Below are 20,249 nucleotides of genomic sequence, written 5' to 3' on the forward strand. Positions count from 1 at the left end.
GGAAGGAAGGAAGGAAGGAAAAAAGAAAGAAAGAAAGAAAGAGAAAGAAAGAAAGAAAGAAAGAAAGAAAGAAAGAAAGAGAGGGAGGGAGGGAGGAAGGAAGAAACCCCTATTGCTTTAGCTGAGAACCTGTACTGATGAATTCATGGAGACAGAATTATCTATATTTTCAGACAACTTGCTTTTATGTTCCTTTAGTGCCAGTAGACTGCAGCATTACATATGGGTTTATTAAAAAGAAAAATATGAGATAAACTTTTCAGGGGAGGCTAGATGGTGGCACAGCTGGTTAAGCATTCAGATTACAGTGTGCAAGGACCCAGGTTCAAACCCCTGGTTCCCACCTGTATGAGGGAAAGCTTCAGGAATGGAATAGTGAAGAAGGGCGCAGGTGTCCCTCTGTCTCTCTCTCCCTCTTTCTCTCTCTCCCCCACCCCTCTCAATGTCTCTCTGTCGCCATCCAATAATAAGTAAATAAATAATAAAACAAAAACATTCTAAACAGAGGTAAGCTTCTCAATTTTGTGTTTGACAGTTGTCGCTGTAACATTTAAGCTGTACATCTTTGTCTTTCTTTTTTTAAATTTATTTTTATTTAAGAAAGGATAAATTAACAAAACCATAGGGTAGAGAGAGATTGCTCATAAATCCCCTCACTTTATGATTATGACATTTCATCACTGTGATTAATAGAAAGATCATCTTTATTTGATTTTTTTATAGGATGCCTGGTCCCATTTTGATAGCTCTAAAATTCAACTTGACCCTTTCTGTCTCTCCAGAGAGCAAAGTAGATGACAAAACGTCACTCCACCTCTTGTTCACACTTCTTTATTTTTCCTTTCACTGATTATATCAATTAACATTTATTTAAACATAAATAAAATGTCATGGAGAAATAGAAGTTTTAAAATCGTGTTTTGATTTTGCTTTCATACTGAACACACTGAACTGTCCCTTTGATGTGCCATTGATAAGTCATCTGAAGAGAATTGGATTGCATCAAATCCTGCTGCCATTTCTAAACCGCCACCTATGTTGGCCTACATAGAAAATTAGCATATACACCTTAATTAACTGCAGCACATTCTTCTCTTTTTTTCTTTCTCTTTTTCCTTCTACCTTTCTGTTTGGTCATCACTGGAGCTTCACTGCTTCATGCCAACTTTTTTTTATTATTATATTTATTTATTTATTGGATAGAGACAGCCAGAAATCTAGAGGGAAGGGGGTGATAGAGAGGGAGAGACAGAGAGACACCAGCAACATTGCTTCACTACTCGCAAAGCTTTCCTTCTGCAGGTGGGGACTGGGGACTCAAACCCGGGTCCTTGTGCATTGTCCGGTCCCTCATGCCAACTTTTTAAGGTAGAAAGACAGAGAGGGGGTGGGGTACACTCAGTGGAGTCTAGGTTCCAGCTCTTGCTCCTCACCTGCAGGAGGGTCACTTCACAAGCAGTGAAGCAGATCTTCAGGCATCTATCTTTTTCTCTTCCTCTCTATCATCTCCTACTCTCTGAGTTTCTCTGTTCTATTTAAATAAATAGACAGAAAAAAATTAAGAAAAAAAAAAAAAAAAGGCCACCTAGAGCAGTGGATTTGTAGTGCCAGAACCTATACCCAGCAATACCCCTGATGGCATTGGAAGAAAGGAAGAAAGAAAGAAAGAAAGAAAGAAAGAAAGAAAGAAAGAAAGAAAGGAAGGAAGGGAGAAAGGATGGAAGGAAGAGAGAAAAAGAAAGAAAGAGGGAGTTGGGCGGTAGTACAGTGCATTAAGTACAAGTGAAGCAAAGCACAAGGACGAGCATAAGGATCCCAGTTCGAGGCCCCGGCTCCCCATCTGCAGGGGAGTCGCTTCACAGGCAGTGAAGCAGGTCTGCAGGTGTCTGTCTTTCTGTCTCCCTCTCTCCATTCCTCTCTGTCCTATCCAACAACGAACAACATCAAAAATAGCAATAATAACCACAACAAGGTTACAACAAGGGCGACAAAAGGGGGAAAAATGGCCTCTAGGAACAGTGGATTCATGGTGCAGGCACTGAGCCCCAGTAATAACCCTGGAGGCAAAAAAAAAAAAGAAGAAAAACAAAGAAAGAAAGAAAGAAAGAAAGAAAGAAAGAAAGAAAGAAAGAAAGAAAGAAAGAAAAAGAAAGAAAGGAAGGAAGAGAAAGGAAGGAAGAAATAAGAGAGAAAGGAAGGAAAGAAAGAGGAAGGAAAGAAGGAAAACAAAGGAAGGAACGAAGGAAGGAAGGAAGGAAGGAAGGAAGGAAGGAAGGAAGGAAGGAAGGAAGGGAGGAAGGAAGGCAGGCTGGCTGGCTCCATGACCCTGAAGCTTCCTTCACTGTGCTAGAGGCTGGGTTTTAACATGGATATTACTTCTAACAAGACAAGCTCACTGTCCAAGTGAGCTATCTTGTCAGCCCATATACGCTATTATTAAATACTCTTCCTTGTGGTTTCCAAAGTATGATGTTGTTCTACACCACTTTATGTAAGCATGTGGTCATATCTTACATGCTTTCAGATTAGTGGTCAGATTCTTATGTAGTTTAATACTGTTTTTCTTTTTTCTTTTAGCACTTGATTGTGAATATTATAATGAAGGTATGTGACATTTATGTAAGGAACATCACAGTAATATTAAGTAATATTAACAATTTATTAATATTAATAAATTAAGCTTTTAGACAACTTGTATTTGGAATGATGTCTGACTTGCTCATACTTTACTGTATAACTTCATGACAGCCTTCTCTTTCTAAAATTAATCTAAATTAATCTAAACATTTTGCTAAAATTCATTCTCTAGGTTACAAGAGTGGGTAGCTATGTTCCTAGCGGTTTGAATGTCTACAAAACTACTCTAAATAGGTAGCAAAAGAGAACAAAAGATATGGCGAACACATCTTTCTTACTATGGGACATAAGTGTAGACATGATTCAAAGCTGGGTTTTGTGTTAGAATACAAAGAAATAAATTAGTGGAGTCTGGGAGATGACATAATCACCAAGATGCATGCTTCCCAGGCATGGAACCCTGGGTTCAACCCCTGGTATCATACAGGACTACTAGACATAAATCAAGAGGAGGTAGACACCAGTGATTTGATACTGTGAGTGGGTTAAAATCTTTGAATAGTAGTGTAAGAAATTATATATATGCCTCCAGGGTTACTGTGGGGGCTCAGTGCCTGCACTGTGAATCCACTGCTCCCAGGGCCTTTAAAAATTTTTTTTGGATAGGACAGAGAGAAATTGAGAGAGGAGGGAGAGAAACAGAGACACCTGCAGACCTACTGCACCACTTGTAAGCGACACCCCCCCCCCTCCCGCAGGAAGGGAGCCAGGGGACTTGAACCCGGATCCTTGCATGGGTCCTTGCACTGTGTACTGTGTGCATTTGACCGGATGTGCCACCGCCCACCCAGCCCCTAGACAAATGTATTTAGAAAAGTGAGAAGATCCGAGGTGCAGACTTCCAGCACTCTTCTACCCAGCACTCTTAGACATGTGTATGCACCTCTGTGTCTGCTGATTTCTGTGTGTGTTTTATAATCGGATAGCCCAAATATGGTCAGCTGTTTTTGGAAAGAGTTCAGTTATCTTATTAGTGATGTCTGTTTAATCACCGAGTGCATTTTTTCAGTTATATTTTTGTTATTAAAATGGTGGCTTGAGGGGGTCGGTAGGTAGCGTAGCGGGTTATGCGCACGTGGTGCAAAGCCCAAGGACCAAGCGTGAGAATCCCGATTGGAGACCCGGCTCCCCACCTGCAGGCGAGTTGCTTCACAGGCAGTGAAGCAGGTCTGCAGGCGTCTGCCTTTCTCTCCCCTTCTCTGTTTTCCCCTCCTCTCTCCATTTCTCTCTGCCCTATCCAACAACGAACGACATCAACAATAGCAATAATAACCAAAACGAGGCTACAACAACAAGGGCAACAAAAGGGGGGAAAACGGCCTCTAGGAGCGGTGGATTCATGGTGCAGGCACTGAGCCCCAGCAATAACCCTGGAGGCAAAAAAAAAAAAATAGTGACTTGACATGCCATCTCTTCTTCTCTTTTTTTGCATTCCACTAGAGCTTGGAGAAGGACCCTTCATGCTGGCGAGTTATGGGCACAGTGGCCTTGTTCTGGGGGCCAACGTGACCAGTCGGAGTATTTTCTCTTTACCAAGAAGTGCTGTTCATGGCAATTTATTTTTTATTTTTATGATTACTCCAGGCCTTTTCAAAGATAAGGCATCATGTAAGTACAACTGGCAACTGAATGTAATCATTTTATTTTCCATTCATTAAAGAAATTATTCTTCAGGTAATAAATATTGGCTGTGAGCCTGACATAGTAATGGCATTTTTCCAATGTGACTTAAGGAATGTAATTTAGGGGGGCAGGCGGTGGTGCACCTGGTTAAGCATTCACATTACAATGCTCAAGGACCCAGGTTCAATCCCCCGTTCCCCACCTTCAGGGGAAAGCTTCACAAGTAGTGAAGCAGGGCTGCAGGTGTCTCTCTGTCTCTCTCCCTGTCTTGCTCTCCCGTCTCAATTTCTCTCTGTCTCTATTCTATAATATAAATAAATATATAATATTTTTTTAAAAGAATTTAATTTGGGTCATATGACATAGCTCACTTGGATAATATTCTCTCTTTGTCATGGACAAGACTGAGTGAGGTCTGAGTCCAGCCCCACAGCACTGTTTTTCTCTCTGTTTCTCTCTCTGTCCACCTTTATTTACTTATTTAAAAATAATTTGTATTATCTTTATTTATTGAATAAAGACAGCCAGAAATCAAGGTGGAAGTGGGAAATAGAGAGGGAGAAAGACAGAGATACCTTCTGCCCTCTTCAACACTCATGAAACTTTCCCCCTGCCGGTGGGGACTGGGGGATTGAACTTGGGTCCTTGTGCATTGTAATATGTGTGCTCAACCAGGTGCACCACCACTCAACCCCCTCTATATATTTTTATCAAAGCACTGCTCAGCTCTGGCTTATGGTGATCCTGGGGACTGAACCTGGGAACTTGGTGCCTGAGGTAGGAAAGTCTTTTGCAGAACCATTATGCTATTCCCATAACTCTCTGTTTCTATCTGAGAAAAAGTTGGCTGGAGTGGTAAAGCCCCTATGATGAAGAAAAGCAAGCGGGAAAAAAAAAAGAGGAGAATATAAAATATGAAACTGTGAGATGATTACATATTTACCTTGTATATAAAACAGTTTCTTTATCTGTTGTTATATATACATTGGATTTCAATTATTTGAATTTTTTTAGTCCTAGAAATGCCTTACAGTCATATAAATCTAGGAACAATTTTTTTCCCAGGAAAATATAGACAACACTTGAAGGATTTTAATGCTCAATTGAAATAAAACAACTTGTTATTTGATAAGAAAGAAGATAAATATGATGGTCTGGGAGGTGGCGCAGTGGATTAAGCATTGGGCTCTCAAGCATGAGGTCCTGAGTTCGATCCCCGGCAGCACATGTACCAGAGTGATATCTGGTTCTTTCTCTCTCTCTTCCTATCCTTCTCATTAATAAATAAATAAAACCTTTTACAAAAAATAAGTTAAATATGAAAAGCATAAAACAGAATCTTGGTGGGGCAAGATGGTGGGGCACCTGGTTAAGCATGTACATGACACTGCACAAGGACCCAGGTGCACAAGGAAGCAGGGCTGCAGGTGTCTCTCTGTCTCTCTCCCTCTCTGTCTCTCCCCTCCCCTCGACTTCTAGCTGTCACTATCCAATACAGAAAAATTTAAAAATAATTAAAAAAAATAATCTTGGCAGTCTTGACTAAGTCCATTTATCTTATGTGACCTTCTCTGTCTTGGTGTCAGACCCCAGATGTGTATCTTTGTGTCTCTCCTGGTCACATCCCCATGGCATCTAGTGGCTAGTGTTCTTCTCTGGTCTGGTGATGCTCAGGCTATACTGTTCCTGCTCTGAGCCATTCACACTGTATTATATGTACTTGGGAAACATTCATTGAACAACTAGATCTGACAGTTTTCACTAGCTCCAAGAAACAAACATCTCAGAGCTCCAGTTAGAGTAAATCACTTTTGTCTTGCTAAAAGAATTCCTGTCATTCATTTTGACCTGCGAAAATACCCACCATAGTTAGAGGTTTTTGTTAGCTTTATATATAGATGGACTTTTCTATGAAAAGATTTTTCTTCTACAAAATATTTCTTTTATTCTTTGCACCTTCCCTTGCTCAGCAGAGGTGTCAGCAAGCGTTTATTCACAGTAAAGAAATAACAGATCAGAATAGATTTTAGATTTGAGCATGCTCCTCGTTTTATAATTTAATATAATATTTCAAGAGAATAATATTACCTAATTTACACGAAGAAATCATTATCCTGGGAAACTCAAGGCAAAAATCTTAAGTAAAACAACTTTTTAAAAAAGATTTTATTTATTTATGAGAAAGACAGGAGGAGAGAGAAAGAACCAGACATCACTCTTGGCACATGTGCTGCCGGATATCGAACTCAGGGCCTCATGCTTGAGAGTCCAAAGCTTTATCACTGTGCCACCTCCCGGACCACACTAAAACAACTTTTATCTTATAGGCTTTGCAAATATAAAGAACACTTTTAAAGCACATAACAAAAAGATGGTACATTTCTGTGATCATTAGCCCTGTGATCGACTGGGAAATTACAATGATGTTCTTAACTCAGAATGATTCACTTGGAAGAACCTCAGCTTATGATGAACTCATTCATATTAAAATGCAGTGACATGACTATCTTGGCCTATTTCTTTGTTCTTCTAGTTCTGTTTCTATTGTACTATGGACATATTTGTAGACTGTGCGTTTGAAAGGCTAAAGCTCACAGGCCAACTAGATATTCAGGTACTTATTTGTATGAAATTGTTCATTCTGCTAATTTATTAGTATGATGATGATGACTGATTAATTTTTTTTTACCAGAACACTGCTCAGCTCTGGCTGATGGTGGTGTGAGGCATTGAACCTGGGACTTTGAAGCCTGCTATCTACCTCGGCCCATTCTGGTATTTTTGAGATGGCATTTCTCCCTATTTCCCTAATAGTGATGTTACCTAAAAATTATAATTCACCAACCATTGAATATTTGGACTGTCACTGCACTAAATGCTAATTTTTCTTTCTTCTTTTTTTTTTTTTTTTTTTTTGTCTCTAGGGTTATCACTGGGGCTCAGTACAAATCCACTGCTCCTGTGACCATTTTTTTAATTTTTTGGATAGGACAGAGAAATTGAAAGGGAAGAGGCAGACAGAGAAGGAGAGAGAAAGACAGATACTTGTAACTCTGCTTCGCTACTTGTGAAGCAACCCACCCTGAAAGTGGGGGACGTGGGGGCTTGAAACAAGACTCTTTCTTAGGTCCTTGCGCTTAGTACTATGGGCACCACCACCCAGCCCCCTAATGCTAGTGTTTTTTTTCAGGGAGCTTATAACTCATTCCTGAAATTGTTGAGGTTGACAGAGGTAATGCACAGCAATTACGTACTCCTCTATTTCAAGCACTTTTTACAGTGCCAGTGGTAAAGATTTGTCTTCTCAAGAGAACCCAGCCTGTTGTCAGACTCGTGTTTCTCTGTATTTACAGCACTGGCTCTGGTTTCCCTGGAATCTGCCGAAAGACCAAACTACTTCCTCTGTGTCCGCAACGATAACACTCTCAGCTTGGAACAATGGCAGGCCAATTCTGTCTTTCACCAGCGGGCCACATTTTTCCACCACCAGGGCCTCTGGATTCCTGGTTACAGTGCATTTGAGTTATACAACAAGAAAGGCTTTTTCATCGTTTTCACGGATTCGAGTGTGAAAGCATCCAAATATGATGATTCTGAAGAATTTAAACATTCCAGTAGCTTCAGCATAGAAGGTATGTTTCCTGAGATCTTCAAAAAATAGAACAGACAACTTATAAAAAGATAGACTGTGCTTCTGTGAGAAAAAGTATCTCTGGGAGGCCAGGCAATGGCACACTTGGTTAAGTACATGCATTAAGGTGCACAAGGACCCAGGTTCAAGCCCCTGGTCCTCCACCTGAATGGGGTAAGCTTAACAAGTATCACTGGCATGGTCTCCAGCATTCTACATAATTTTATTTTAGTTTACTTGAAAGGTATCCTTCCCCCCACCAACTCCAGTGTGACTTTATTGAGGGAATGTTGATGGACAGGAATATTGTCACAATGGCACTTCTCATTTGCTCAAGACACTGTACCTCCTTCCATTTCTTCTTTCTTTTTTCTTTTTTGTTTGTTTTTGCCTCCAGGGTTATGGCTAGGGCTCAGTGCCTGGACTATGAATCCACTGTTCCTGGCGGCCATTTTTTTCCCATTATATTGGATAGCACAGAGAGAAATTGAGAGGGGGAGATAGAGAGGGAGAGAGACACCTGCAGACTTGCTTTACTGCTTGTGAAGTACTCCCCCCCAGCAGGTGGGGAGCTTGAGGTTGGAACCCAGATCCCAGTCCTTGCACTTAGCACTATGTGTGCTTAACCTGGTACTTACCGCTGGGCCCCCACCTCCTCCATTTCACCCTCCAGCACACTCTCCTCCAGCTCTACCACAGGGATTTAGCTCCTTCCCTACCCCATAGTTCCCCTTCCTTCTCCCTTCTGAGACCCCAGTAAACTGCAATAGACTACAGTCTGTAAAGGCTGCAGCTGGTATGTAGAAGTTGGTCTTCATAACTCCTTTCCACCTTACTCTGACTCTTAGAACTGGACCTACACACACCACTTGAACTTTCAACAGTGGCAGCCAATGGAATTATCAGAATATAAGAGACAAATCCATCTGGAGTTCCTAAAATCTGGGAACCTTTCCTTTATCAGCTCCCTCTGCCCCAATAACCCTGTACCCGTCACTGACACCAACTGATGCGTTCCAATATTGTCAGTAAAAAGTAAAAACTTGGGAGTTGGCAGTAGCGCAGAGGGTTAAGCACACGTGGCGCAAAGCGCAAGGATCGGCATAAGGATCCCGGTTTAAGCCCCGGGCTCCCCACCTGCAGGGGAGTTGCTTCACAGGCGGTGAAGCAGGTATGCAGGTGACTATCTTTCTCTCCCCCTCTCTGTCTTCCCCAACTCTCTCCATTTCTCTCTGTCCTACCCAACAACGACGACATCAACAACAATGATAACTACAACAATGAAAAACAAGGGAAAATAAATAAAAAAAAACATAAAAAAGTAAAAACTTGGGGGCTGGGCAGGTAAGCGCAGGGGGTGCAGAGCACAAGGATCAGTGTAAGGATCCCAGTTTGAGCCCCCGGCTCCCCACCTGCAGGAAAGTCGCTTCACAGGCGGTGAAGCAGGTCTGCAGGTGTCTGTCTTTCTCTTCCTCCTCTCTCTGTTTCTCTCTGTCCTATCCAGCAACAATGACAATAGCTATAACAACAATAATAGCAATAAGGGCAACAAAAATAGGAAAAATGGCCTCCAGGAGCAGTGGATTCCTAGTGCAGGCACCAAGTCCCAGCAATAACCCTGGACGCAAAAGAAAAAAAAAAGGAGGAAAAAAAAAAAAGTAAAAACTTCCATGGGCTATGGCTGGGGTTTAAACAAACGAGGGATTTATTACCTCATGGGTCATTTAGATGCATACAAACTGTGGCAGCAATATAGCAAAGATGATGACGGGAAGCTCTTTTTTTTCTTTTTTTTTTTTTACTTTTTAAAAATTTTATTAAAGACAAAAATCCACAAAATTGTAACAGGGGCACTGTTCTCACTCTTAGAGTTCTGAATCCCCAAACCTTCCACTCAGAGCTACAATAGTTCTCCTAAGGTTGCAGAGATGGGTAAAATATTATTTCTTCAACTGTGCATCTATATCTGTATATACTTGCGCATTTTTTTCTGTGGTCCCGTCTTCTCTTCCTTTCCAAGCCACACGTACAACCTGTTACTACACCCAGACAGCCCTCCCCTTCTCCTCTTCTCTCTCTGTGCCCTGATGGAGTTGGCGTTCAGAGCCCTCTGCTCATCTTCCCCCTGTCATTTCTCCCCCCTCTGGGAGTGTGCACCAGAATTCTTTTTGAGGTGCAAAAGGTGGGAGTTCTGGCTTCTGTAATTGCTTCTGGGCTGGACATGAGCGCTTGGCTAGTTCCCAGCACTCCACGTGTTTGGTCCATGAAAGCGGCTCAGTGAGCAGGCAAAGCTGCCAGGGACAGAACCAGGGCCCACTGACCCTGCTTAAATAAGTCCTCAAACACCCACAATCCCTTGCGGGCTCGTACAAGTCCACTGAGTGCCGCAGGCTGACGTCGCAGTGGTTTAATTACGTCATGCACCGCGCGATGACGACAATGATGAAGATGACGACGATATTTCCTCCTCCTCCTCTGGGCGTGGCTTTGTGTGTGAGTGTCTGGGAAGTGTCCTCCTTCCTGCGCTTTTCTCTGGAGGGAGGCTTCTCCTTTAGAGACAGTTTTGGACAGACGGCTCCAGGTCTGTGACGCTGGAGGGACGCGGGTGCAGGAGAGCCCTCTCTGAGGGAGGCGTCATAGTTTAAGAATATGCCATTAAAATATTGATCAATCGATTGGTTGGCTGGGTAGAGACATAGACACTGAGCAGGGAGGAGAGACCCCCGCAGCTCTGCCTCACGTCTGAAGCTTTTCCCCTGCAGGTGTCCTGGGTCCCTGTGCCTGGCACCACGTGTGCTCTACCGGGTGCAGCCTCAGTAATGGGTTTTCATCATCCAGAATTTTTTGTCCATGTGCTGAGCAATGTGCTAAGTTTTGCATGAAAAACAAAGCTCTCCCGGAGTCCTGGTGGTACACAAGGCTAAGTGCACATAATACTAAGAGCAAAGACCCGGGTTCAAGCCCTCACTCCTCTTCTTCAGGGGGAAGCTTCATATATGGAAAAGCAGGTCTGCAGGTGTCTCACTGTCTCCCCTCTCTCAATTTCTCTCTGTCCTGTCAAATAAAAATAGGAAGAAAAAAAGAAAAGAAAAAATGGCCACTGGGAGTGATGGATTCCTGGCATAAGCACCAAGCCTTAGAAAAACAGAAAAAGTAACAGTACTGCTCCTACGTTTGATATCTGACTAATATCCTAATTGTTTTATTTATTTTATTTTTGTTTATATTTTTGTTTTTTATTGCCTCCAGGGTCATCGTTGGGCTCCGTGCCTGCACTATGAACCCACTGCTCCTGGCGGCCATCTTTTTTCTGTTGCTGTTGTTGCCCTTGTTGTTGTTGTTATTGTTGTCATTCTTATTGTGGGATAGGACAGAGAGAAATGGAGAGAAGAGGGGAAGACAGAGAGGAGGAGAGCAAGATAGACACTTGCAGACCTTCTTCACTACCTGTGAAGCAACCCCCCCTCTTGCAGGTGGGGGATCCTGGGGCTTGAACCAGGATCCTTATGCTGCTGGTCCTTATGCTTCACACTATGTGAGCCTACCCCAGTGCACTACCACCTGACCACCTAATTGTTTTAATTTGACAATGCATTTAGATGCTCTGAGTCATAATATTTGACTTCCAAAATGAAGATACTATTTAGTGAAAAGAGATATTGTAAGGCTAAAATAGAAATATGGACTGAATGTTATTCTGCAAGTGATGTAATTCCAAAGAAGTGTCTGGCAGTATTATGTTATGTATGTCAATAAACATTTATTAACATATATAAAGGAAAAAATGAATTTTCTTTAGTCTCCCCATACATGTTGTTCTATTGAACTACTGTAAAATAGATTAACCTATAAATATTCAATTTGAGATTCATAATTTGCTCACTGAGCAATTATATCACTTCACATCCCCCCCCCCATTTTTATATTTCCACAGCATTTTGGTCAAAGAGGCATCTAAGCTTAAAAAGTCTACAACCTTTTCTTTCTTTCTTTCTTTCTTTTTTTTTTTTTTGTCTAAACACTTAAATGTTTCAAATTGGCAAACTGGTTGAATTCTGACACTGGGCTTAAAGGTTTTTTTCTATTTATTTATTTATTTATTTATTTATTTATTATTGGATAGAGACAGAGAAATTGAGAGAGGAGGGGAGATAGGGAGAGAGACAGAGAGACACCTGCAGCCCTGATTCACCACTCATAAAGCTTTCCCCCTGCAGGTGGGGAGCAGGGTCTTGAACCCAAGTCCCTGTGCACTATAATGTGTGCACTTAACCAGGTGTGCTGCTACTTGGCCTCTGGGTTTAAATTATTAAAAGTATTTCTAAAAGTAACATTTTTTACCCAATACTAAGTTACCTGTAATCATAGACCAGGTAGATTATAATCAACTGGTCCTGTCAGTTTCCTACCCCTTAAGCTTTGTGTTAAAAATATACACAATCTTCACCAAGCTGCAGAAGCTATCATGATTCCATCCTGATTTCCCAGAACAAATGACATATGTCCTGGGCCTGTGTTTAGTGTGTCCTGGAGCCTTCACTCCCCAGATAGAAACAGGCTGGGAGTGTGGATCCACCTGCCAACACCCATGTCCAGTGGAGAAGCAATTACAGAAGCCAGAATTCCCACCTTCTGCTCCCCATAAAGAATTTTGGCCCATACTTCCAGAGGGATAAAGAACAGGGAAGCTTCCAAAGGAAGGGATGGGACACAGAACTCTGATGGTGGAAAAACGTATGGAATTATACCCCTTTTATCTTACAATCTTGTTAGTCATTATGAAATCACTATTACAATTTAAAAAAAAATGTGCACAATCTAAATGTTATCCTCCCCCCAACCCAGAAATCCAGGCGGTAGTGCCTTATAGAAGGATGTGTGAATGGAGATACGAACCTTGCGCCACCCCCTGCTTTAGAACGTGTAGTGACCCAGAAGCAGTAGCCTGCAGATTTCTTCCACCGTAAGTCTTTTTTTCATGCTTAAGCAAATCTCAACACAAGTAGATTTCACTCTGAGTCAAAAAAGATTTCACTCTTCAGAGATAAAAGGAAAGAAGGAAAGGGAGACAAGGAACATAAGGTCTCTCTCTCTCTCTCTCTGTGTGTGTGTGTGTGTGTGTGTGTGTGTTAAGAGAGAGAGAGAGAATGAGAATTAACATGAATGACTAAAGAAAACTCCCTGACTAGGTGACACCTGGCTAGAGGTCTGAAAGACCTGGAAGTGTCCCTATTTAATCCGAGGTCTTCATATGCCAAAGTCCTAGGGTAGGAATGTGCTCAATGTGTGCGTGTTTTTTGTTTATTTGTTTTCACAAAGAGAGGGACAGAAAGAAGAAAGCACTGTTCAGCTCTGGCCTCTAGGGGTACCGAGGATTGAACCTGTGACCTCTGGGGCCTCAGGTCTACAAATCTCATGCACTGGCTGCTGTGAAATCTCCTTCTCACCTGTCAAAAGCTCTCACTTCTGGTAACACAATATCATATTTATACTAGCAGCTCTACTGAAAACCTTCATGGTAGCATCTGCATCTTGGTGGCTGATAGGCGATAAGGTATAAAACAGGACAAACTGTTAACAAAACAGGAACACAAAGGTAAAAATAGAGCAGATGAAATTAAGAGTCTTCATGTGGAAAGAAGTTAGAAAGTTTATTTTAGGAATGTTCTAAGGGGCCTGTGACTTTAGTAATTTTTTCCTGAGCCCTACAACTAACATGCAGGTAAACCAAAACTATTGTCTGGGAAGAAGGTATCAGAGTTGAGAACAGGACTAGAAAGCTGGATTAGGATAGAGAATAGCTGTCAAACATGAGTAAAATATATAAGTTCCATTAACTGTTTACCCCATTTTTATCACACCATAGCTTTTAATTTCATAAAATGAGGGATTATGGAATGTAGTATTGCTTAGTGCTTGACAAATAAAATTGCAATTTGTTTTTGGAAAATACATCTCAGTTTCACATATGAAAGACAGCCCATATTCCACATTTTAAACTTTTTCCTCTTGGTTTTATTTTCCCCTCCAGGGTTGAAGGATGCTTGCCCTACTGCCCTAAGAATATGATCCTTGATGAGGTCACCCTCAAATGTGTTTACCCTGGAGACTGTAAGTGTGAAGCTTTTTCATTCTCCATTGAAAAGTGAAACTGTCTGTTGTAAATAACATCCAATTAAAATGACTTGTCAAAGCAAAAGATAAGCAGTTGAAGCAAGACATTTATTCTTTTGCAAAAGGGCATGTAGCCAACAGTGACCTTTAGGCAGCTGTGCCCCCCCCCCCCTTCTGCCTTTTCTGTCTTTTAGACCTGACACAGAACTGTCTCTTCCACCCCTGGGGTGGGCTTCAGAACTCACAATCTCCCTGTTGTCTAAATAAGGAAAGGAAGAGAGTCTGAGGGTCTCTGCTGGTGGATTAGCAAGCACTGCAAGGAACTATTATTTGACCTAAAGAATCCAGAATTAGTGAGCACAGGTGGCTATAGATAAAAAATTGTTTTTAAATTTTTTTTGTATTAAACAACTGTTCTATTCATGTTCCTTTGAAGGGAAGACCTAACCATCTCTTACACAGTTGATTGTCTTTCTTTTTTTCTCTCCAGGTGGTTGTCAATAAGTTTTAGGTGAAAAATTAAGTTTTTTTTTAAATCATTTTATGGGGGGGGGGATGGTGATTATTTACCATATAGCTGTTGACACTTCGGTTCTCTGTCTCATCTTTCCATGACTGGTGTCTGCAAAACACTCACACCTCTAACTTAATTCCTCCTCCAGCAGCATTCACCAGGACCCCAAAGCCCCTCCCATCAAACCCTCGCTTCACTGTCTCCCCAGAGCCCTGTGCTTTGGTGCACTGCATGCACCGCACCCCGTCCAAATCTAGCTTTGTAATTTTCCCCTTTCTGTCCTTGTTGCTTAAGTTCTGCCTCTGACTGAAATAATCTTCTCTTGTTGGCTTTTAGAAGCATCTTCTTTAATATTCCTTCTGCTAGGTGACTACTTGTAGAAAGACTCTTCTGGAAGAGGGGTATAGCAGCCCTTCCCTCTGCACCTTGCAGGTAGCTGGCAAGAGCAGACGCCAAACTGCCTGCTGTCTCCCTTTCTTATTTATTTATTTATTTATTTATTTATTTAAGAAAAGAGACATTAACAAAACCATAGGATAGGAGGGGTACAACTCCACACAATTCCCACCACCCGATCTCCATATCCCATCCCCTCTCTAAGCATCCCCTGAACCCACCCACTGGCAAGTTAGAAGACAGGGAAACTGAGTCTCTCTCCCTCTCTCTGTCTCTCTAGAGGGTGTACTTTCCTCTTTTCTATCCCTGTTTTATCTCTTTTAAAAAATTCTTTTTTTTTAAAGAATTCTTTCTTTCTTAAATATTTATTTATTTATGAGAAAGATAGGAGGAGAGAAAGAACCAGACATCACTCTGGTACATGTGCTGCTGGGGGCCAAACTCGGGACCTATTGAGTGTCTGATGCTTTATCCACTGTGCCACCTCCCGGGCCACCCTGCTTCGTCTCAATAAATGCTCGTCACTTGTGTCTCTTCCATGTAGATGTCGGTTTGGGACCTCCACACCTCCTTTGTCCTGTGCCCTCTGGCTCTGCAGCACTTCCACATATCCTCTGTTTCTGATTATTTTCTCAGTCGCACAAGCCTCCCTTCTAATGTTCTTCGTTTATTTCCCCCACCAGAACATTTTTCTTGAGGCTAACAGTCTTTCAGTGAATTGTGTGGGTCTTAGTTTTAAGCAAAACATTGATAAGGAACATCTCCATTTATTTCTAGGTATTCCTCTGACTCCCACAGAGCCTGCATTCACATCACCAGGTAAGCCTCACTCCACATCAGGTTTGCTTTTTTAAAGCTTTTTATTGATGACGGGATAGAGACAGAGAGAAATTGAGAGGGGAGGGGGAGAATGAGGGAGACAGACAGAGAGACACCTGCAGCTCTGCTTCACCATTCGTGAAGCTTTCCCCTTGCAGGTGAGGAACCAGGGATTGAACCCAGGACCTTTGTGCACTGTTTGTGTGTATGCTTAACCAGGTGCGCCACCACCTGGCCTCACTCCACTTATGGTTTTAAAAATTAATTCTAGACAGTAAACTTAGCATTGTGCATTTTGGTTTTGGGCTTTCCTTTTTTAGTGCTTTTGTTAAGGAAATGTATTTGGTTTATTTATGATTCTTCTTCCTATTACTTTTACCACAAACTGCTCAGTTCTAGCTTCTGGTGGTGGTGGGAAGGACTGAATCTGGGACTTCGGAGTCTCAGGTGGGAAGTCTTTCACATAACCATCATGCTCTCTCCTCTGCGTCCTGAGGAATTTATTGTTTAGTTGTCTGCTGATGTTTCATGGCTAAAGTTTAACATTTCATGGTGCACCTGGTTGAGCACACATATTACAGCAGTGCACAAGGACCTGGATTCAAGCTTCCACACCCCACCTGCAGAGGAAAACCTTCATAAGTGGTAAAGCAGGGTGGTAGGAGTCTCTCTGTCTTCCTCTCTATCTCCCCCTTTCCTTTGGATTTCTGGCTGTCTCTATCCAATAAATAAAGATAGTAGTAAAAGAAAGAAAGAAAAAGAAAGAAAGAAAGAAAGAAAGAAAGAAAGAAAGAAAGAAAGAAAAAGAAAGATAGAGAGAGAGACACCTGCAACCCTGCTTCACCACTCATGAAGCTTTCCCCCACAGGTGGGAAGTAGGGGCTTGAACCCAAGTCCTTGTCCATTGTAACATGTGTTACAACTAGCTGTGCTACCAGCTGGCCCCCAGCATTGTCATTTTGTTCAGTAGCTGCTGATTAGCTTAGCTAGCCCTGATTTCATTATTGCATCTCCTTTCCCTTTCACTTGAGTTAGTACAGATAGCAAGGACTCCCTCACAGTTTGCCTACAACTGCTGACTTGACTACATGCTACTTCTAGGCTTTCCTGACAACACTTACTCTTCCTGTGAATGCAGGTGAATTCACCTTTGAGATTCCCATCCTATTTTTATTTTATTTTATTTTATTTTATTCATAAAAGGGAAACATTGACAAAACCATAGGACGAGAGTGGTACAAATCCACACAGTTCCTACCCCCAGAACTCCATATCCCATCCCCTCACCTGATAGCTTTCCTATTCTCTATCCCTCTGGGAGTATGAACCCAAGGTCATTGTGGGATGCAGAAGGTGGAAGGTCTGGCTTCTGTAATTGCTTCCCCCCGCTGAACATGGGTGTTGACTGGTCGGTCCATACTCCCAGCCTGCCTCTCTCTTTCCCTAATGGGGCGAGGCTCTGGGGAATTGGAGCTCCAGGACACACTGATGGGGTCGTCTATCCAGGGAAGTCTGGTAAGCATCATGCTAGCATCTGGAACCCAGTGACTGAAAAGAGAGTTAACATGTAAAGCCAAAGAAAGTGTTGACAAATCATGAACCTAAAGGCTGGAATAGTGCAGATGAAGAGTGGGGGGGGGGGGTACTCCATTTCGTAGATAGCTAGTAGGCATATTTTAGTTATATTCCAAAGTGCCTGGGGCTATACTGGTCATTTTTTTTTTCCCCCCCTGAGCTTGAAATCTGACCTGCAGGTTATTATCTGAGGAGATGATGTCATGGCTGGAAAAAGGAACAGAAAGCTGGATCAGGGAAAAGAGCAGCTCCCTAATATGGGAAAGGGGTATGAATATTGTTCCCACCCTGTTCCTGACTTCTGTTTATGAAGGAGGCAGGACTTTTCTTCTCTCTCACTATGGGACTTGCCTCTGGAAAGAATTTAGTAAATGCTGGTGGGACGTAGATAGATAGCATAATGGTTATGCAAAGAGATTCTAATGCCTGAGGCTCTAAAGTCCCAGATTCAATCCCAGGCACACCATAAACCAGAGCTGAGCAGGGTTCTGGTAAGAAAGAAAGAAAGAAAGAAAGAAAGAAAGAAAGAAAGAAAGAAAGAAAGAAACCCACCTCATCTAAAAAACAGACACACACACACACACACACACATACACACACACACACACACACACACACACACACACACACACACACACCTTGAATTTAGTAGATTCACTCCTAGTGAGGCTTGACAAACTTCACACATTCTTTTCCCTGGTGCTATTTGGGAAGGGGAGAGCTGACTGGAAGAGTGGAAATTCCAAGACACCAGTTCACTCCCTAGAGGGACCTCTTGAGAAATTACAAGACAGACTCTGTGGTCAGTATGCAAGGTCCATACTTCCTTTGTTACTGCTGTGAGGTAAAAAATACTGCAGGAGTGATTGTAATGTATAGAAAAGCTTGGGTGTGGATTGGGAGGGTGGAGAAGGTCTCCCTGGGGGCCCAAAGAGAAAACAGACCTCCCCATGTGCCCTTCTTCTGCTTCTTCTCCTTCTCCTTCTCTTCCTTATCCTCCTCCTCCTCCTCCTCCTTCTTCTTCTCCTTCTTCTATAAAATGGAAGCACTGACAAGACCATAGGATAAGAAGGGTACAATTCCAACATAATTCCCACCACCAGAACTCCGTGTCCCATCCCCTCCCCTGATAGCTTCCCTATTCTTTATCCCTCTGGGAGCATGGACCCAGGGTCATTATGGGGTGCAGAAGGTGGAAGGTCTGGCTTCTGTATTTGCTTCCCCGCTGAACGTGGGTGCTGGCAGGTGGATCCACAGCCCCAGCCTGTGCTCACTCTCTTTACTTAAGCCCTACCTCCATCACACCTGGACCAGCTTCCCAGTGGGCTACTGAGACCACCAGTTGTGCTGACCTTCTCAAAAACTCCTCCCACAATTTGCAAAGGGTTTCCTTTGTGCTTTATAAAACCTGCCTCATTTGCATTTCCTCTGTTACTTTTAATTTCTTCCCCACTAGTATGGGGAACATGTGTGCAGCTATGGTGCAGCAAAGCATCAGTGTTCCAGGTGCTCCCTGGTCTGACCCTCCCTGAATGACTTTCCCTGTGCCGACCCCAACAAAACCATCTTGACTATTGCAGTGCTGCATGGAGGAGGCTATAACTCATGACCCTTCATTGACCTCATAGGGCAGTGAACTCCACTGCAGAGACCACTCTGTTTTCCCATCGTGAGAATTTTTCATGACTCTGCTTGTTTTGGGATAAAACTTTACATTTCACTCCATGGATTCAAAGTTTATGGTGATTGGAGTCAAGATATTTAAGTCTATTGCCTACCAGATGTAGTCTCAAAATATACCGAACAGTGCTCCTAATGCCAGGGAATAAAAAATGGTTCTTTTTTTTTTTTTAGTTAAATTGCAAAGGGCTTGTGGCTATACTAGTGTTCAGCAGGGAAGCAATTACAAAAGCCAGACCTTTATTCCACCTTCTGCATCCCACAATGACCTTGGGTCCATACTCCCAGAGGGTTAAAGAATAGGAAAGCTATCAAGGGGAGGGGATGGGATACAGAGTTCTGGTGGTGGGAATTGTGCAAAGCTATACCCCTCTTATCCTATGGTTTTGTCAATGTTTCCTGTTTATAATTAAAAAAAAAAATTTAATGTTTTTTTTCGTACTTTATTCTGTACTATAGAAACTATAAAATATCTATATAACAGTTTATTTAGGGGACCAGGTGGTGTCCAACTGGTTAAGCACACACAGTACTAAGCACAAGGACCTGAGCAAGAACCAGAATTTGAGTCCCTGCTCCCCACCTTCAGTGGGACACTTCATAAGTGGTGAATAAGGGCTGCAGGTGTCCGTCTTTCTCTCCCTATCTATTTTCCCCTCCCTTCTCTCAGTTTCTCTCTGTTTTATCAAATAAAATTGGAAAAAATGCCTCTGGGAGCAGTAGATTCATAGTGCAGGCATCAAGTCCCAGTGATAACCCTGGAGGCAAATAAAATAAAATATAAAAACCAAAATTTATAGAATTTATTTATTTGTAGAATTTATTTATTTAAATACTGACAAGATTTTGCAGGTGTGATTAAATTGAGGATTCCAAATCACATCGTGGAAACCTCCTGTATTAATCATGTGGGCCCAACATATTCACAACATATTCACTATAAGATAGAGTCACAATCAGAAGATGAAATCATAACAGTTGAATGGTAGGACAGGGGAGATACCATAATGGCTATCTATACAAACAGACTTTCAATCCTGAGGCTCTGAGGTTCCAGGTTCAAGTCCCCGTACCACCATCAGCCAGAGCTGAGCAGTGCTTTGGGAAAAGAAAAGAAAAGGAAAGGAAAGGAAAGGAAAGGAAAGGAAAAGAAAAAGAAAAGAGAAAAGGAAGGAGACAGTTGAGTGGTATGGGAGAAGAGGGAAAGAATATAAATCATGCATCAGTCTCACTTCTTATTTTAAAAACATAACAAACGGT

The 20,249-nt window shown here is 42.2% G+C and overlaps 1 protein-coding gene and 1 long non-coding RNA gene across 4 annotated transcripts in view; one reads left to right on the forward strand and one right to left on the reverse strand.

Annotated features, from left to right (window-relative positions):
• LOC132538615 (uncharacterized) overlaps window positions 1-20,249 on the reverse strand; it is a 720,469-nt gene that overhangs the window by 305,461 nt on the left and 394,759 nt on the right. The window lies entirely within an intron of this gene.
• The window catches only part of OTOGL (otogelin like), a 188,069-nt gene that overhangs the window by 108,062 nt on the left and 59,758 nt on the right, over window positions 1-20,249 (forward strand). The window contains exons 31-36 of one of the 2 annotated variants that reach the window (XM_007525648.2): window positions 2,578-2,604; window positions 4,078-4,245; window positions 7,614-7,892; window positions 12,737-12,854; window positions 13,923-14,002; window positions 15,693-15,755. In XM_007525648.2, the coding sequence (XP_007525710.2) occupies window positions 2,578-2,604; window positions 4,078-4,245; window positions 7,614-7,892; window positions 12,737-12,854; window positions 13,923-14,002; window positions 15,693-15,755 (735 nt within the window). The remainder of the gene's footprint in view (window positions 1-2,577; window positions 2,605-4,077; window positions 4,246-7,613; window positions 7,893-12,736; window positions 12,855-13,922; window positions 14,003-15,692; window positions 15,756-20,249) is intronic. The other variant, XM_007525649.2, reaches the window with a different exon arrangement.

The sequence above is a fragment of the Erinaceus europaeus genome, chromosome 5 (genome assembly GCF_950295315.1).
Source record: "Erinaceus europaeus chromosome 5, mEriEur2.1, whole genome shotgun sequence".
Taxonomy (NCBI): Eukaryota; Metazoa; Chordata; class Mammalia; order Eulipotyphla; family Erinaceidae; genus Erinaceus; species Erinaceus europaeus.